Source organism: Muntiacus reevesi, chromosome 19 (assembly GCF_963930625.1).
Source record: "Muntiacus reevesi chromosome 19, mMunRee1.1, whole genome shotgun sequence".
Taxonomy (NCBI): Eukaryota; Metazoa; Chordata; class Mammalia; order Artiodactyla; family Cervidae; genus Muntiacus; species Muntiacus reevesi.
In genome coordinates, this window is record NC_089267.1 from 22,222,913 (window position 1) to 22,241,849 (window position 18,937).

Genomic DNA, 18,937 nt, shown 5'->3' on the forward strand with positions numbered 1-18,937 from the left:
AGCCATAGGGAAATCTTTTGTTTACTAAACAAGTGAAGAAGTCTTTGATTTCTAAAATCTAAGAGGAATAGCTGTACAGCCACCTAAAAGAGTTCATTATAGTCTTGATTTAACACCAAAATAAAGTAAAACCATTTATGCCAGTCACCTTGAGAGACAAATTTCAAAAGTATAATGGAAAAAACACAGATATGTAAAATGGACAGAAATCAGTTTTAAATGTTCTAAATACCAAATGTGGACTCTTAAGAGTGTTTTTTGCATTTTTAGTAATAACCAAATGCAAAAAAGTCACTCAGTATAGTACTCACCCTTCACTTAAGTTCCGAGGTAAGCACAAACATACAAAGAAATAAAGAGTTAACTACTATAGTTCATTTATTTTAAAAATAGGGAATAAGCAAAGACAAGTTCAGAGGTGGGCTTAGCCAATTCAGAAAAGAAATCTGACAAGCATAAAATGATTTTAAAGGAGAAAGGAAAATCATGCTCAAAGGTTAATTCAAAACAAAAGACCATTCAGTTTTTATTTTACTACTCTAAATGTCCATAGCGAAATAGCCCCAAAATAGTTTGTAGCAGCCACAAGAGGGCAGCTTGAGATCTGAAGTTAGGCTGATGAAACTCACTCTGGGAGATGGCTTTTCACACCAATGCTGCCCTGGCCGATTTAAGTAGGGAAAAGGGTAGACCTGTGCGGGGTGTGAGGACATGAGGGGGAAAGACGGCAGACAAGCCAGCTTATCCGCCTTGCGCCCATGCGCATCCTGCATTGCCCAGGGAGAGGCTCTCCACCGGCCAGAGGAGCAGGGACACTGCTCAGGCTTCCTGCGTCCTTCGGTTTAAATCCTAGGTAACTCAATCTGGCTTCCTAGACACCCTAACATGGTGTGGGGGAAGGGGCTGCAATGACCGGAAGTGGCCACCTTCTTTTGTGACTTAGCTCTCTCATGCCTTTTTAGTTGACGTCAGTCTACCCACAAAAGTACGATCATCCTTGGCCAACACTGAAGTGGGGACAGATCTGGGATAACAGTAGAACCCTGACAGAGCCCTTGAGAGGTCCTGCCATTCGTCACTCCAAACAGCTCTGCATCACTGCCTGAGAGAGTCCCACGTCACTGTTTATTATTGAAAATTTAAGACATGCAATAATTTTCATACTAACTTGTAATAGACAAATAACCCTTAGCTAATGAAACAACAAGCAAAAAAAGTGACTTTGAGACACAACAATCTAGATTCTAGGAGAATGCCCAGAGAGAAACAAGCAGAGAGAAGATGCATTTTAATAGCTGTACCACAGATAAAATCCATGGTCAGCCGACAGCCCTGCAATGAGCAGTTCATGGGTTGTCTCTGCCAATTTCTGCTGTCAATCTAAACAGAATCAACTTACAGCTGGGAACATCAACAAAAACAGATTTCACACTGGCTCTGTAGAGACAGCTACATCAAGTTTTTAGATGAAGATAATGAAGTACAAAATAGTCTCTGACCTTAGCAAACAGAAAATCCATTTAAACTACATAAGAGGGTGAAGGGAGGAGGAGAAGGGAAGTCATAACACAGGGCAGTGCATGATTAAGGAAGGCTTCATGAGATGGCCCTCCCGGGATGTATAAGATGCCCACACACAGAGACAGGGGGAGGCAGGCAAGGAAGATTAGCAGAATCACAGTCTAAGCAAGGTGGTAAAACAGAAAAGGATCAGGTCTTGTGAACAGACAAGTATGACCCTGGCTGGAGAGAACAAAAATGGAACCTGGACATTTTTGGCATGTGATCGGGAAAAATGTACATAAATCTAAGTGTCCAAATGCAAAGGTTGAAAATATACTAAAAGTGCACTTCTCGCTGCTCGACTGCTACTCTGTCTAGAAAAAGATTTCTGAGTCAAGTGTCAGCAGCATGCCATGCCGAAGGGTCCACGTGGGGAGAGCCTAGAGTGCAGAAAGCGATGCCAGAGGGCTTTGCTTTTTCCACAGTGGGGTTGGTAACATAACAGTGTGCAAAGGCTGCTTGGGAAATTGGGCTCATTCTTACTTGTGCCCATTGATGACAGCCTCAACTTTTAGACACAAGCAACTCTTTTTCTGAGGACTGTGAGTCCCTTCTGAGGGCAAATAAATAAGTCAGCAAGTTCAGCCAACACAGGTACAACCTACTAATCTGCTGCATTAGTCCGCAAACAGATCACCTATATACGGGGTCATGCTATCATAAGTTAACAGGAAGGGTGGGGGGTTTTGAGGGAACTGAGGAGAATTACAATAAAGCATACCATGAAACTGCAGTACCATGATAAATCTCATTGTATAAAGAACAACTCTAGTATTTTTCTGTCTTATTCAGAATATACAACTAATGCGTACTTGTTTCCAGGTTTCTTTCCTTCTAATGTATTTAGATGCTGTTCAAGGGTCTCCATAAGACTGCTGGGAGCCTACAATAAGAAAGAAGAAAATAAATGTCTGCACTGCTTTCTTTCAAAATAAACACACTGGAACATCACTGTAACTTTGACTAGCGGAGGTCTGTGTACCCCAGTACATATGGGAGATAATTTCATCCCAGGTGCTTTTGGTACTTAAGTATTTAAATTTCACACAATCTCAAAGAGGCCCATCTTACATATACATAATTTCACTGCATAACAAATAGTGTTACAGTGTGGTTTCAGTGTATAAATTACATCAGATAGACTTTTTTAAAGATATTATTTAAATGTAGTAAACAATTAAATCAAATTCACAATGTATTTCTGTAAGACCACAGTGAAAAAGTAAAGTTATTTACATCCAAATAAAAAATATAAGTGCCCAAATACAAACGTACAGATATATGAAAATACAGTAAAATCTCACTTATCCACACTCAACTTAAATAGTAGAGAAAGTCATTACTTTATTAAAAAAGGGAGAGTGAAAGTTGTGGGGGGAAATATAGTTTTAATAGTTGACCACAATTAAGATTTTCTTATTGTTGAGCTATTTATATACATAATATAAAAACTTTAGCAAATATTAATGTTATAATAAGACTACTACATTTTGACAAATTTAATACATATTTTCAACTCTTATTAAGAAGTACCTGAATGTTTGTTTTCATAATTTTTAGGCAATATAAAGTAATGGCATTTTACTGTATATTAAAAAAAGACATAATAGGTTCATGTAAATATTCTACCATATCTATTCCTCAACTATTAGAAATCTAATTTCACCTTTCTCGAAAAATCTTAACTCAAATTAGACTTTGACAGCAGTATAGGCATTCAAAGACTATCGTAACATTTATAGATAAATTAATTTTGATAACTGTTTTTTTAATTAATATAAAATTATTTTTGAAGCATTTTAAAGTAACTATGCTAAATGCTGAAATAGCTCACAGAATTCAAGGTGATTTATACAACTGTACATTTAATGTTGTACTTACAATGACAAATGAAAATTGAATTCTTATTGAAATATTTTAATTCTGGAAGTTCAGACATTTAATATTCATTTTCATTTTACTAACAGGCTCATAAGCTGTTTTAACAATAATGACTATTACATATGTAATTACATTGATTATTTCAAGTGCAAATTACTAAGTGAGCCAAACATAAATTTATAAATTAGTAAGTGAATAAAAATATTAAATTGACCAAAGTGCTGAAGGTAGGGTACAAAGAGAGAGCTAGCTCTATAAGCATTATATAAAAAGTTAATGTCTACAGAATAAATGATTATCAGAGGATATAATAAATTTTGAAAACTATAAAATTAGAATTTTTAAATACAGCTTAGGTAAAAGTGGGCCTAGCAAATTACAGTAAACTAAAACTAAGGGTACACTTCTAAGCTTTCAAAAATGAATTTTCAAGAGATAAAGGAAATTTTGCTCTACGGCAAAACTATAAACTACTAAGATGTGATCACTTAAACAGAATGTGTATTGTAACCTTGAAAAGAAGAAGACAGAAAAGGCTTCACAATATTTAGATGTAATCACACTTGATAACTTCGAAACTGCAGTATTGTCATAATTATAATCATTATAATGGTCATAATAATGGAACCTAGGAGGCCTGGGCATAGAACTTTAAAAGATTTAGGTCCTCTGAATATTAAATGCAATGTAAAAGAAATGTGATTCTGTGCTAAATCTGTTTAAAGAATGCTATTTATAGTTACAAAATAGAGAACACTACATTAAATTGACAACAAATTGATAACAAAAGAAGTAGTTTTTTCCTATATAAATAATTTCTTAATTATCTAAAACAAAAAATAAAAAACTAGGATGATAGTTTGCAGTTTCATTTTTTTAACTTCTTAATAATTTAAGAAAAAAATTAAAAACAAAGTAGTAGTTAAAAAATCACAATAGTTCAGACAAAACATAGGCTGTAAAACTGACTCTGAGGTGTCACTTTGCAATGCATTGCACATAAAATTAAGTTTGCAGCATTTTACCTTAGAGGTTCAAAAATGCTTTATTATTTATATCTCTTATTAGGACGTTTAAAATCTAACAGAAATAAACACAAATATTTTCAGAGGGGAAAAAAACTACTTTGATAAAAAAATTCATGAGTGCTGGAATGCTGGCCTTCTCAACTCCATCTATGGCACTGAGCACATCCCGCCATGCAACAGACAAAAATGAAAACTGTCTCAAATTTCCAAAGGGGCAAAATTTTGAGAATGCCTCTGCTGTTGTAAAAGGAACCTCAGAATAATTAGCAGTATCCTTAGTGGCTTATTTTAAATAATGCCGAAGTCAATAGACCAATCAGATGAAAATACCAACCCAAAGAATAAGAGGCAGCTTGTGAAAGCAAATAAATAACAGTGATATATCATGATTACTGATTCAGCGGTACAGTCTTTAAAAGGAGACTTTTCTTTACCGTAGTTTTCAGATCAACCAGAATTGCTGACATCAAAACCTAAGATGTTTTTCATAAATGTAGATATATTAAATTTGGAACATGCATGCACATACACCAAACAGGAAATAATATTTTGAAAATCCTTTTCTTGGAGCAAATTCATAGCTGATTTTGAAAGGAACCATCCATCTACAACTCAGATGCTTCAGATTCTAAAGCATCATTAAAACCAAATGAAAAAAAAAAAGCAACGAAAAGAGCACTCTAATTTTTGATCATTAGCTCTAAGAAACCATTGGAAAGGGTCGAGGAGAAATATTTCAGTTCTGCTATCACATTCACTTCTTATCCAGTACTGTACTTTTGAGTATTTAAAAATATTTTTCTTCAATATTTATAAATCATTTAAAGTGCTGTTATGATGCTATTATATACACAACTTAAGAAGGGCTACAGATGCCACACTGGTATTTATTGTGCATTTTCTAAGTTAAAAGATATCCATTCAATTTCTCTGTGTCATCTTGCTGCAAAAGGAATTCTAATCCTTTCTCAGTTAGGAACAGCCTTTTCCTACTGCCAGTCGATAGGGAGCCCTACTGGTCCCCATCTCCTCTTTAATCCTCTTCCTTGGTGGGTACTTTTGTTCATTGTCACGGCTAGATTCAATAGTCATGGCTGCCACAGAGAATGCTGGCAGAGAGCAGAATCTAATCTCAGAGATCTTCAGCCAGGTTGGCATTTCTGACCCCTTTCCAGATTAGTCCTGGTCTACCCCTATCTGAAGGACTAACCTTAGAACAGCTCACCTTTCAGCTTGGATCAGACCAGAATGTCACAATGGGTCTAAACCCCCCATCCAATGATGAGCCTCCAATAAGACCTATGGAGACTTCTAAATAAAAATTAGGGAGTGTGTTTAGTTTTGCTGCTAATGATCCCAACAAAACCACAATTAGGTTACTTGTTACGAAATATCAGAATCACACAATACTCTTGAATAGAGATTTAAATATTTGTTGGAGAAATGAAGTAGAGTATTTTTTTTAATAAGGAGTTAATTTTAAAATAAATGCTAATATTGAAGTTTATGTTACTCTTAAGGTCATAACAAAAGCAGAGGAGAGAGTGTTATCAGTGTCTAATGAATCTCTGCATCAGAACAGTTTTCTATTAATACCAGATCCAGAGCAAGATTTATCTTCTTTAAGGATGAGGGTGGGGCTCTGTTCCTCAAATTATGATAATACAGATATCATTAAATAAAATATTATGTCTCTAGACTTGAGAGATTATATAAATTATAATGAATATTACATATCATGAAAATTAAACCCAAGTTTATAAATCTTCTTTTAATAATTTTCTAATTTTAAAAACAAAAAGGTATTTAAATATTCTTCTAAACCTTTCTTTGTCTCCCTTCACACTCTGCCCAAACTAAGTGAGACAATTGAGGACCTATTTTCTTTTTACCTGCCAGCCTATTAAACAATAATACAGTTTACTTCTGTTCCATGGCAAGAACAGTCTATGTAGTTGAAATAAAGATAATTCAACAATTCTAAAAGCTAATCTCTGAGTTAAATATCCACCTTTTTTGGGGGGGGGGTTAACATATAATTTACCTGGGTTAGTTTTAAAAACTGCCATGAAAATGTTTATTATAATTAAATAATTTTAAATGAAAAAACACTGATTTTTTTGCTTTTTATTATAGTGGTACAAATTCATAAATCTTTATCTAATAAAGATATTTTAATAGTATTTTATGCACACTTAATCTTTAACCATAACCAAGATGATACCAATATCTTATTTAGGTATGTAACTGATTAAAGAACACTATCTTCTCATAGTAGCAAAAATACTTTATGCTATTGGAAGTATAAAATACTTCCATAATAGAGTATAAGATACTCTAATAGAAGGTGTTATCTCCCAAGTTTTATTGTTTTATCTTTATGTTTTGGCTATACCACACAGCATGTGGGATCTTAGTTCCCCAACCTGGGATCAAATCCACGACCCCTGCATTGGTAGTGTGAAGTCTTAACCACTGGACTGTCAGGGAAGTTTGCTATTGCCCAACTTTTAAATCAAAAAACACAATGCCCCCCCCCCCAAAAAAACCCCCACAATGCCCTCATGTTCTGAATTGTTTTTTGAGTTTTATTTATAAAGAATCCTTGGTATTTAATTGATATTTTAATACTGTAAATACAGAGATCATTACTTTGGGTTTCTCTGATTTTTAACAAAAATTTAAGGTTAACATTATTTAAATATGGAGACATTTTAAGGGGTAATAATAATAACTTTTTAAAAAATTTACAGACAGAAAACTCCTATATTCATTACTGATATACATGATGACAGTTCTATACTTTCTCCTATCATCTATCTTGAGTTAAAGAACATGTTTGGGATAGAAATTTACTATAACAGACCGACAAGCTGATTAAACAAAAACAGTTCCAGCCAATTAGGAGAAAAGTCCTACAATAACTCTGTGCATGTGTGAATGGTCTCAATTCTACATCAGAGGAGCGCTACACTGTACTCTCTAGACAGATAAAAGGATTCATAAGGAAGCACTACTATTCCTTTTGCTTTCTAGAAAGTCTCTAGAAAATCACTTATCTACCACTACTACTTTTTTAAAAAAAGGTTTTTTCATATATAGGCATTCCTCTCATTCATAGGGGAGAAAAAAATTAGTGTAGTAGAAATATGACATCAGTGTTCTCCTCATCTGTGCCCCTTCTCCATCCCTGGGACACATTGAAAGCTAGAAGAAGCAGAAAAACAGTTCAAATTGTTCTCATTACATGCCTACAAATAGTCATGTTTCATGGATAAAGCACCTTTTAAACATTATTCAAAGCTTCCTTTTGATTTAAGAATGAAAAAATGAGCTCAATAAGCATATTCAGCTGTCTTTTAAAAAGAAATGATTTTATAAGAGTAGGAAAATCTTCATATTATCTCTAGAAATATATTCAGTAGCTAGAAAAAATAAGTAAGTTAGAATGATTTCCAAGAAAGGTGATTGGTCTACATTCAAAATGCATCAAATGCTTACAAGACTCTGCTCAGTAAGACCACTTATGATAAACTATGGATTAATAATTTCATGCATACTAAGTTTTTCCCTTAGACAATCACTCACCTGAGTGAGGTCAGGAATGTCACCTTTATCAATGCCAACTTGCTGTGGATTAAAAAAAAAGTTACTTAACAGGATTTTAAAAATTAATTTCTTAGATCGCCTAGAGTATTAGTTAAAAGCAAAGCTCAATCTTGCTAAAAAATAGTTGCTATTATGTACATTAATCTCAGTCTGAATATGTGCTTTTTGTGTAGCTTTCCAATCAACAAAAGAGCAATGATTTTGGCAACAGAGTTAGAAATAACAAATGAACAGAATTTTGCTAGAACCCCAAAAAAAAATAACTTAAGAAACTGAAGTGTAAAAAATTTCCTCCATGGTTAATAGCAGCTAGAAATTTTTTTAAATGCTTAAACTAAATTTAAATGCCTGGTCAGTCCTCTGGACATGCAATACTCATTTAATTTTAATAACTCGTTCAGGGTATAGTGTCCAGGCTTCCTCATACAGAGAGAATCACCATGTTAGTTTCTTTTGTATCCTTCTGGAGTTTCTTTATGCATATACAAGGAAATAGGAAATATATAAATGCATTAATTATTTCCCACATTACTATACAATAACAGTATACCATATGCACTGGGATTATACTTTTCATTTGACAACGTTCTTAGAGCCCCATCCATATTAATATACAGAGTTTCCTCATTTTTTGAAGCAGCTTCCTTATCCTATAATTTATTTAACAAGTCACTTATTAATGAACATTTAAGTTGCTTCCCATCTCTTGCCATTGCAAGCAATTTTGCACCTGTGTGGATACATCTGTAGGGCGCATTTGTAGAAGTAGAATTACTAGATAAAAGCACATGTGAATTTTTAATCTTGGTAGATTGGGGAAGGAAGAGAAGGGAGGGAGGGATAGAAAAAGAAAGAGCTAGTAAGAATGCAAATATGGGAATAGATTCACTTTTTTAAGGTCAATCAATGAAGAGGGTATACAGGGGTTCACCATACAACTCTATCAACTCTTTTTATACATTTGAAAATTATTCAAAATAAAAAGTTGGGATAAAATACAAATCATAACTTCAATTCTCTCATGCTGTATAAATGAGGAAACTGAGGCTTACAGAAACAAAGTGGGTTATACCACGTATCTCTCTGAGAATCGAAGGGCTTTGTTAAGCTGATGGAAATGTAGAAGCACACACAGGAAGTGTAAGTGTCAGGCTTCTGCAAAGACAGCATGTCAAACTGGAGAGTGGAAAATCCACGTGAGTGACACATATGAGCTAACTTCTTCCTTTTGCCTTCTCTATATCTCCAGCAAGCTTTCTCAGCCTTGGCGGTATCAACATTTTGGGATGGTAATTCTTTGTTGGGAGCTGTCTGTGTCATTCTTAAACTCACATTCTTTCAAATTATGGAATTATAAATTAAGGCAACTTCACCCTTCCGTATATCAATATCTCTTGAGATGATCTATTAAAATACTAATATGAATGAAGTCAGCATGTCTGAAGTTAAAGCATTACGTGTGGGTAGACGCTCCCTTGTGTCCAACTCTTTGTGACTCCATGAACTGTAACCCGCCAGGTTCCTCTGTCAATGGAATTCTCCAGTCAAGAACACTAGAGTGGGTAGCTGTTCCCTTCTCCAGAGGATCTTCCCGACCCAGGGATTGAACCTGGGTCATCTGCATTGTAGGCAGATTTTTTACCGTTTGTGCCACCAGGGAAACCAAAAGCATTATAGATTCTTAATATTGGAATCATGTAGGCAAAAGGTGATGTGATTCTATTAAGTGGGTAACTTATTAAAGACACAGTTTAGGAATTCTTCCTTTATATTTCTATTTTTACCACCCCGAACACTCAACTAGGGGGATAGAGCTGAAGTGAGACTGTATTACAGAAATCTCATCACTTTCTGTCTGCAAGTATTCTGGGAGACATAACTCCTACGAGTTGGTATTTACCTTGGAATCACAAACTAAGAATAACTTAGTTCTATAAAAGGGAAGTGCGTTTAGCAGACATGCCTATTACCTGTTAAATAACCATTTTACAAAGTTTCAGCTGTCTGCTTTAGAAGCTTCAGAGTAAGAATTCAAAACATGGCAAGTTTTCTGTACTTCAAGCAATTCCTCTGCAAAATGTGGATACGGCCATAGGAACTATGGTATTTCTTTTAATATGATGGACAACTTAATGTTAACATTTGCCAAACAGCCTATAATAAAGTCATATTTCATAAACAACATTGTGGAAGTCTCCTACACATCCGTCAGACAAATGGTGTTAATGACAAGCTAGCTTACCGGAAGTCCATACATATGTACCCACACAATCACTTTTCGTAGAAAGAGAAGGGTTGTAACATTTGTTGAAAATTCTCTGTATTTAACATTCATAATCAAACCACTAAACATTGGTATTCAGTTAGTGTTTAAATTATGGACAATGTAATTTAAATATGAAAGAGAACACAGCCCCTTTCGATTAATATTTATTCTACTAAAAACAATTTTGTCAATTAGTATCCATTCTGGGCTTCCATGATAGCTCAGATGGTAAAGAATTTGCCTGCCATGCAGGAGCTGCAGGAGATTTGGGTTCGATATGTGGGTCAGGAAGATACCTGGAGGAGGGCATGCAACCCATTCTAGTATTTTTGCCAGAGAAATCCCATAGACAGAGGAGCGTGGTAGGCTACAGTGCATGGGACTGCAGAGTTGGGCATAACTGAGCAACTCATTTTTAGTTTTTTTTCATCCAATTTACAAAAAGTCTTAGTCATAAAGTCTGAATAAAATAAAAATACTTAAAACTCTCAATATGACCTCTAACTTCTGTATATCTCCTTCTCAGCAGCTTAAAATGGGTCTGAGATAACATGAAGTTATCAAGAGACACAAAATAAAATTTTACATGTAAGAATAGAATGAATTGATAATAAGCACCCCTTTTCTCATGGAGACCTTGATCCCAGCCTTTTCATGTTGATTAGAGAAATATATATCTCAAACTGTAAGATGTGCAATGCTTTATTTTTCTGATATACACAATATCAGATGAGAACACTGGAAAGAATGTATACCAGGAATTAATTGAACCGTGAAATAATCTTCTGCCCTGGATGCTTAGGTATCTTTTCACAGAAAAGAAGTAGGCAAATTTTACTAGATTATACTGATAATTATGGTTAAATCATGGGAAAATCATATAAAATACAAAAAACTTGTGTAGCAGCCAAAGTTTCAAGCAGTTCTATTCTTCTTAAAGGCCACCAACTTCAGTAAACCCATGGAAATAAACATGAATGCTTTAAAGCATTAATTTATACAGCTAGTCTTTACCTTTTGTTTTCCATATAATTTTTTTAAAAAATTCTGATTATAAACTGAACGGGTCTAGGCTCAAGAGATAGCATTCTGCAAGATTATTCTGACCTCAGAATTTGAATGTGACAATTATCCTTATGAATAAATGAAATTTGAAAAATAACACTGACTAGAGTACTTTTGAAATTACATGTATAAAATTTCTATTCTTGTGTTACAGCCTGAAAATAGTGAAAACAGCAAAAACATGGCATAAATGTCCCACGTCCACACCATTTTATTCTTTTGATGAGCTTCAGAACCCCTCTCACAAAGTTGAGGGATCAGCAATCGGTTAGCTGACATGCCAGGGATCCCATACATCATCCTGACAAAGGACTGTAGTAAAATGTCATAATCTCCACTATCAGTACGAGTTGATCATTGAATTTTGTAAAAGAAAACACCAATTTATGGATAACCCCAGGAAGAGGACTGTATAGCTACACAGTTACTGTGATTACTTATAAAGAGACATCCTTAAGAAACAATTTATAAACTTTATAAAATTAATTATACTTTGTTTCCTTTTTTTCCTTGTGTTTAAGTCATTTTGACAAAATAATAAAGTAAGAAAGGTCTGAGTTTATGGCTTGTCATTTACATACTGAGAACAATCGACAAACATTTTAAGGACTTTTTTCTAGGGTTCAATACAAAGGAATAACTTTCTTACAGTTAAGAACAGTCATTGGGTGGGATGGAGGGATGAAACACCTTGCAAAGCTGTGAGCGAGCTGAGCATCCATGAAACTTTTATTTGGACACAGAACGATCTTCTGATTGAAATGCAGAAGTATAGAGCACAGATCTGGGTGAGAACCTGGATGAGAGGACTTCTGTCCCTAATACATTTTGACTCTGTGGCAGAATGTCTTGCCAGACTATGAACTCTATTGTTTACCCCAGATATATGAGTTAATATTACTTACCTCTGCAACTTTGAGAAATTCAGACACGCGTGTCATCCTAGTTAGAAATCGTTTGTAGATTTCCAGAGCATCTTTACATTGTCCTTTCTTCATTTCAAAAAACTTTTCTAGGAGAGACAGATAAGCATTTCAAAAAGAGTATTGTATTCAATCTTCCTTTAAGCCTACACTGATACTATTACTTACAACTTAAAGTCTGAATTAAAACAACTGGCACTAAAACTTATGCTAAGTATGAAAACAAGGGAGGTCTCAGTAGTTCAAGAAAGGTATTATGTTCTAAAGTGTCTCACATGAAACAATTTAAATAATGAAAATACAGCTAAAGCAGAAGAATATATTCATTGTAACGGCAGATTTACTTCATGATCTGTATACCCTAGTACTCAGTTTTAGAAAATTGCCCCAAATTCTTGCTGATAACAATCTCAAAAGTTATGACTGCATCCTACAGCATCCTTATTTTCTTACTAGTTCATTATAAAGCAATAATCAATTTATTATAAGTAATCATCTATAAACTTCCCTGAATTAAAGAATTCTTTAAATTGTCTACATTCCATATAAATAACATTTGCTTTTACCAGTCATCAACTAATTCTTTAAAACATTATTCTTTTAGTTATAAAATAGTGGAGTTCAATATTTTTTAGTCTATAATCATATCCTCTTTCTCAATCTTTAACTTTCTAGAGAGAATTACAGAATCCTTTTGCTGCTCTCTTCTGCCTCTCTATGAGACTGGATCTTCTCCATACATGTTTTGAAGAAAACTAGCATGTTAATAGTGGTTTCCCTAGCCAATTATTCCTCCATTCATTCAGGCAAAAATTATTATTAGTACAGATAGAAACACAGTCAACTGATGTCTACAATAGCTCCGGGGCAACCTTAAATTGTAACTGATGGCTCAGTATCTTCATCATTTTATATTTGCACAAGATTAAACGTATGCTATTTTTATGCTTTCTCACATCTGAAAGTTCTGGATTTCATTCAGCATGTTATTTTACTACCTCAAAAGTATTTTTAATTTTCATAAGTTTAATAATATATAATTACACAAAGAACTAATTATCAAGGGTAGCTACTCATTACCTTCTGTTGACAGTCTTTTGGTAATTTTACTTTTTAACATATGCCCCTGTAGGGCATTCGAGAGAAGCAAAAAGATCAAGAAAACAAACACATACTGTTTTCTACTTGTTAAGATTTGAGAGGAAAGTGGGTCTTTTAAAAAATGACCAAATTTTAGGATACCTTCTTTATCCACCCTACCCTGTGTTCTAAACTGGAGACAAAATTACTTATGGTGCTATACAGGAACAAATCTTTCCAGTTTAAGCCTTTGAAAATTAGGATTTATTCTGTAAAACACACTTTTTCTCTTTTAAAATAATCTTCCCATAAACAATTTCTTCTAAGTGTCTAACTTACTTTTTGTTTTTAACTATAATCTGAGTTTATGTCTTTGAATTAGATCTTCAGCAATAACACAAAAAGAGAAATCAAGCTGAATAATCCAAATTTCCTCTTAGAACCAATGCACCAAAATTTTAAGCAATTTTTGTCTCCTCTGTATGCTTTTTAAATTGTTTATATTATTGTATTTTATTTTTCTTGGTAATTTAGGATTAAGGAACAAAAGAGATTCAATGATGATGGTTTTAGGTTATAATCTCATAAATGTTTCTGTAACAGTGGTAATGACATAGAAAGGCAACAGGTATTGATCAGTGCAAAGCTTAAGTCCTCTTATCCCCTTAGAAACCAGAGAAACTGACACTTTTAACAGAGGGGATGGGCCTAGAAATGCGTGTTTTTCCTTCATATTAAAGATAACACGTTGATTTTCAGTATTTGAAATGATCAAATACTGATATTTGTAACATGAATCTTTACAAAGTGCTAATAAAGTCCTTTGTCATATTAGTACTGACTTTCACAGAGACTGTCCTAGGAAAAGGATCTTTTTTTCTTTTTTTTTTTTTTTTTTTTGTTTAGGAAAAGGATCAGATGAAAAGGTATCTTATTCCAGTGAAACAGACTGAGACTTTGCATGTGGACTCTAATGATCATTAGTCAGTAAGGAAAGCATCTTCTTATTCGTAGGCCAGAGCGATAAAATGCTTGCAAGGATCCACACCACTGTAGATTCCAACTCTAGATACAGAGAATTGGTCATGAAGTCCTTGACTGAAACTCACCTGTAACATACAGTTAATTCCCAACACCATTTAGTAAACAAACAAAAACAGACCTGTCTCAAAACACTCAGGATACTGACTGTAGCTTTTATCTTCTAGAGTGTTACTTTTACAAGACCAAGTTGACAACAAGGCTGAACAAAGACCATTCAATGCCAGACTGTACAACTACCACTTTTGAGAACTCAGGTCTCTAACTTTAAAAGGTACAACTCTTCTTTTCTGCTCCTAATCACAGCCAAGAGACCATCTTTTCCTAATTAAATGAAAATATTTATTGAACTGTTATTATTTTAAGGAGAAAATATGTTTAGGACAATCTTTCAAAAAAGTCAACATACAGCTACGTGACATGGAAGGAAGGAACTGTTCAAGACAAGAGGAGAGAGTCATGTGACTTAATATCTTTAATCACTAAATCAATCATAAGGGCATTAAATCCAATGTTCCTGAAACAGAAGCGGGGATGAAAGTGGGGTACCCTGGGGAGAGAGGATGAGAATGAATCATTTCTGACTGGCATGGATTTTAGTAAACGGGCAACTCAAAGAGAGTTTCTAACTGAGGCTTCAGGTTTAAAAGACTAATTACTGTAACTAATTACAATTATTATAAACAAACAAGGAGGTTAAGGACAAATTTAACAGCTGTTTCAGAGACTTCCAAGTTTTAGGTAAGAACATAGTAGCTGGGACTTCCCTGGTGGTCCAGTGGTTAAGAATCTGCCTTGCAACACAGAGGACGAGGGTTCAATCCCAGGCCAGGGAACTAAGATCCCATATGCTATGACGCAACTAAGCCCATGTGCCATAACTACTGAGTTCGTGCACCACAACTAGAGAATCTGTGCCCCGCAGTGAAAGATCCTGTGTGCCACAACAAAGACCCGACACGGCCAAATTTTTTAAAAATTCCATAAAAAAGAACATGGTATCTAAATTTAAATGTCAACAAATCAGCAGACATGCAAAACTGAAGCTCAGGAGGAAGGGAAGAACTGAAAGCATAGATGTGAGACTCATCATAATGGAGATAAAAGCTTTCCAGTGAAGAGCATACAGAAAAAGCCAAATAGTACATGGCTGAAAATGAACTTCAGCAACAGCTCACATTTATGAGCCATAAAGAAGAGGAGTAAGATCAGCCAGCATAAGTGGCTGGCAAAAATCTTACTTGGCTTGCTGACAAACTCCCCCACCTGAAATAAAAGTGATGTGGTTTTGAACGGCAAGCCACAGGTAGGAATTTTTCCCCACAAAAGGCAAAACCTCCCAGGGCCCTGTATTCGACAGTCCACTCTTTTTCTATCCTCATGAGAAGCCAGGATGGCAAAATTCAGTTCTTCACATTAGACAGACTTCGGGGTGATCTGGAAGGGGAAACTGAGGCAGCAGCAGGCTTCCTATACCCATCCAGCTGTCTCTGACGGTAAGTGATGAGCTCCTGGGAGGGCAGACATCCTCCCCAGCACGCCACCGGCACCCTCCAGCTTCCTGGGCTTTGAGGGTAATGGCCACAGTCACAGCCACTGGCTTTGACTCCCTAAATCCCTGGATTGCAGCGTCCAGGGTCGCTTCTCCAGCTTTCCAGTTTGCAAGGCAGCCGAGGCGGCATCAGCACACCTTCAAGGAGGGCGTCAGAAGCAGCAGCTTCCCTAGGGCGCAGGAACTTATTACTTCAGAAGCATCTCCGGAGGCCAAGCCCAGAACCAGTTCCTGCAGGCTTCCAGCTATTACAAGAGGACCCAACCCCTTGTTTTGAATCCTCTTCTATTTAGAATACATAGCGTGGTTTCTGTTACTGGCATAAGAAACAATATTCAGGGCTGAACTGGCTTCAGAAATCAGACCCTCAAAAATAAAGTGGGGAGTCTGGGATCAGATATGCAACCTGACTGAATTTGAAGGCAGAGATGACCACCTGCAGCTAAAGGAGAAATGGATTCGTGGAATCCTTGCTGCAGAGGAGCAAAATAATTACTTAAATTATGGCCTGTGGTTTTCTGAAATGAGCACCTTAGAATGAAGCTTATCAGAACAAGCAGTGGCTGGGAGAGAACCATGATGAGAACGAGGCAGATGGAACTGTGGGGAGGGCGCCTGCTTCTGACTCCACCCGAGAGCTTAAAAAGGAAAATGACAACACAGGATTTAAAATGATTGGCTCAAGGCTCCAGTCAGACTATGGTACTCCATGCTGCCCTGCAATAATCTTATCCTTGCAGTCACAGGGCTATCATCGCTAAAGTCAGAGTCTAATCTTGTGAGTTGCTGAATTATAACATGTGTGGCTAAATTAAATTTCTAGCCTCAATGTGGTCTCCTTTGTGAACGTTAGGGCTCTTATTGAGAAAGAAAAGGACTTGGTAGATTCAAACCAAAATGAGCTACCTTTGCTGGAAAAAGTGTTTCCTTCTCAGTCTGAAGATGTTGGTCCTGCCTTGCTTGGAGATTCTATAATCACCCACCTTCCACATTCATGCTAAGGCACTTTAGTTGTGTCCAACTCTTTGTGACCCTATGGACTGTAGCCCATCAGGCTCCTCTGTCCATGGGATTCTCCAGGCAATAATATTGGAGTAGGCTGCCATTTCCTCCTCCAGGGGATCTTCCTGACCCAGGGATCAAACCTTCATCTGTCTCCTGCATTGGCAGTCAAGTTCTTTACCACCAGTGCCACCTGGGAAGCCCATCTGCCATGAGAGAATAAAAATTCTCCTTATGCCCCATCCCTCTACTTCTTACTCCTCTCCCCTTGCCAACTGCTTCAATTCAGAGAATTAGTTGTAGAATCCAGCAATCCAGCCTAACCTCGGGAGAAAAGTACAAAGTCTGCCTCAAAAGGAAAACACCATACGTGCAAAGTAGTGCAAGACTGTCCACGATCATGTTGGCAGTAGGGCTGCCAGAGAAGATACACAACCCTGAGTTAAATTTAAATTGTAAGAAAAATAATTTTTAACATAAGTAGCTCCCAGATATTCTAAGGGACTTACTTAAACTCAAAAACTTACTCATGTTGATCTGAAAACAAAGTGAACTAGATGTCTTGTAGTCTTTTTCCTCCTGAATTGGACAATCCTAATTGATATAAGTCTAGAGAAACCAAACAAATTCTAAAGGTTCTGAGCAGGAAAGAAGGACCACTATGTTCTCTTTTGTGTTGTCACTGATAATTCACCAAGGTGAGTGAACAGGCCAAAAATTACCGATTCAGAATGCTGGCCTGAGCATCCGTGAGGAGCTCCAACACAGTGGCTCCCAAATGGAAGTCCCGCAGATCAGCGGTAATAGTACTTCTCAAGCCCTTCCGAGACACACAGATTCTCAGGCCCTACCCTAGACCCGCTGAATTAGATGTGTGTGCATGCGTGCTCAGTCACGACCGACTCTGTGGCCCCATGGACTGTAGCCTGTCAGGTTCCTCTGTCCGACAGACTCTCCAGGCAAGAATACTGGAGTAGGCTTGTCATCTCCCTCTCCAGATCTACTGAATTACAAACTCTGGGTTCCAGTCCAGCAAACTCAATTTCAATAAGCCCTCCAGATATTCTTGAGTCAAAGCCTTGAAAGACAGCCCAAAGCATCTATTCCTCCTCGATGGCAAAGGGACATTTACCAGAGTGACTACACATGTGGAAAGGGATATGCCCAGTTTTCAGGGACACAGGCTCTAAGCCGATGCTATTCTCTAGGGATCCCAAAAACGTTGCTATTATTTTCTACCAATCTGAGTGGAGGCTTTCTGGGGATTAGGAGATTAAAAAAATTACAATCGGTGGATGCACAAAACTAACATTGGTTATTTTCCCAGTTTTCTGAATACGTAGATGGAACAGAAATACTCTGAACCTAGCAGAATCCTCACACCGGTTTCCTGATCTCTGCAAACCTACAGGGTAGCAATTCCATCATATTCCCAGTTAAACTTTCATATCTGGTTTGTGCAAAAGGTAAGTGGATTTTAGAGATGAACCACAGGTTACTGGAACCTTGATTAGGTGATGATTCTCACTTGCAGACATTCAGACGTGTTGTCCTTTCCAGCATAAAATCAGCACAGTTCCTGACATGGGATAAGCATCTATCAAACTAGCAAGTTCTTTTGTACGTAGTCCAGTAAGCATAGCCCATTAGAAATAGTTTGCTTTCATCTGGCAAGGATGTCAGTACATGCTCATTGTCTTAAAATTTTAAGTATATTAATCTCTCCGGCTATCCTAATGTCAATGGATACTATTTGACGACATCAGGCTGATTGTAGCTGGTGGGCAAGAATTTCATATATGCCAGGTGCCTTAATAAGTCACATGCAGGTCAAAGAGAAGGAGAGAGAGTCTACGGAAGACTAGGGATCTGCTACCTCGATGCATTTTCTGCAGGTCCAAAGGTCCCCTCCACAGGAAAGACACAC

General features: G+C 36.3%; 1 protein-coding gene across 1 annotated transcript in view; it reads right to left on the reverse strand.

Moving 5' to 3' along the window:
* SNAP91 (synaptosome associated protein 91) overlaps positions 1 to 18,937 on the reverse strand; it is a 150,193-nt gene that overhangs the window by 67,155 nt on the left and 64,101 nt on the right. The window contains exons 8-11 of the mRNA XM_065911257.1: positions 12,318 to 12,424; positions 8,061 to 8,102; positions 2,376 to 2,446; positions 312 to 317 (exon numbers count right to left, since the gene is read on the reverse strand). Coding sequence (XP_065767329.1) covers positions 312 to 317; positions 2,376 to 2,446; positions 8,061 to 8,102; positions 12,318 to 12,424 — 226 coding nt within the window. The remainder of the gene's footprint in view (positions 1 to 311; positions 318 to 2,375; positions 2,447 to 8,060; positions 8,103 to 12,317; positions 12,425 to 18,937) is intronic.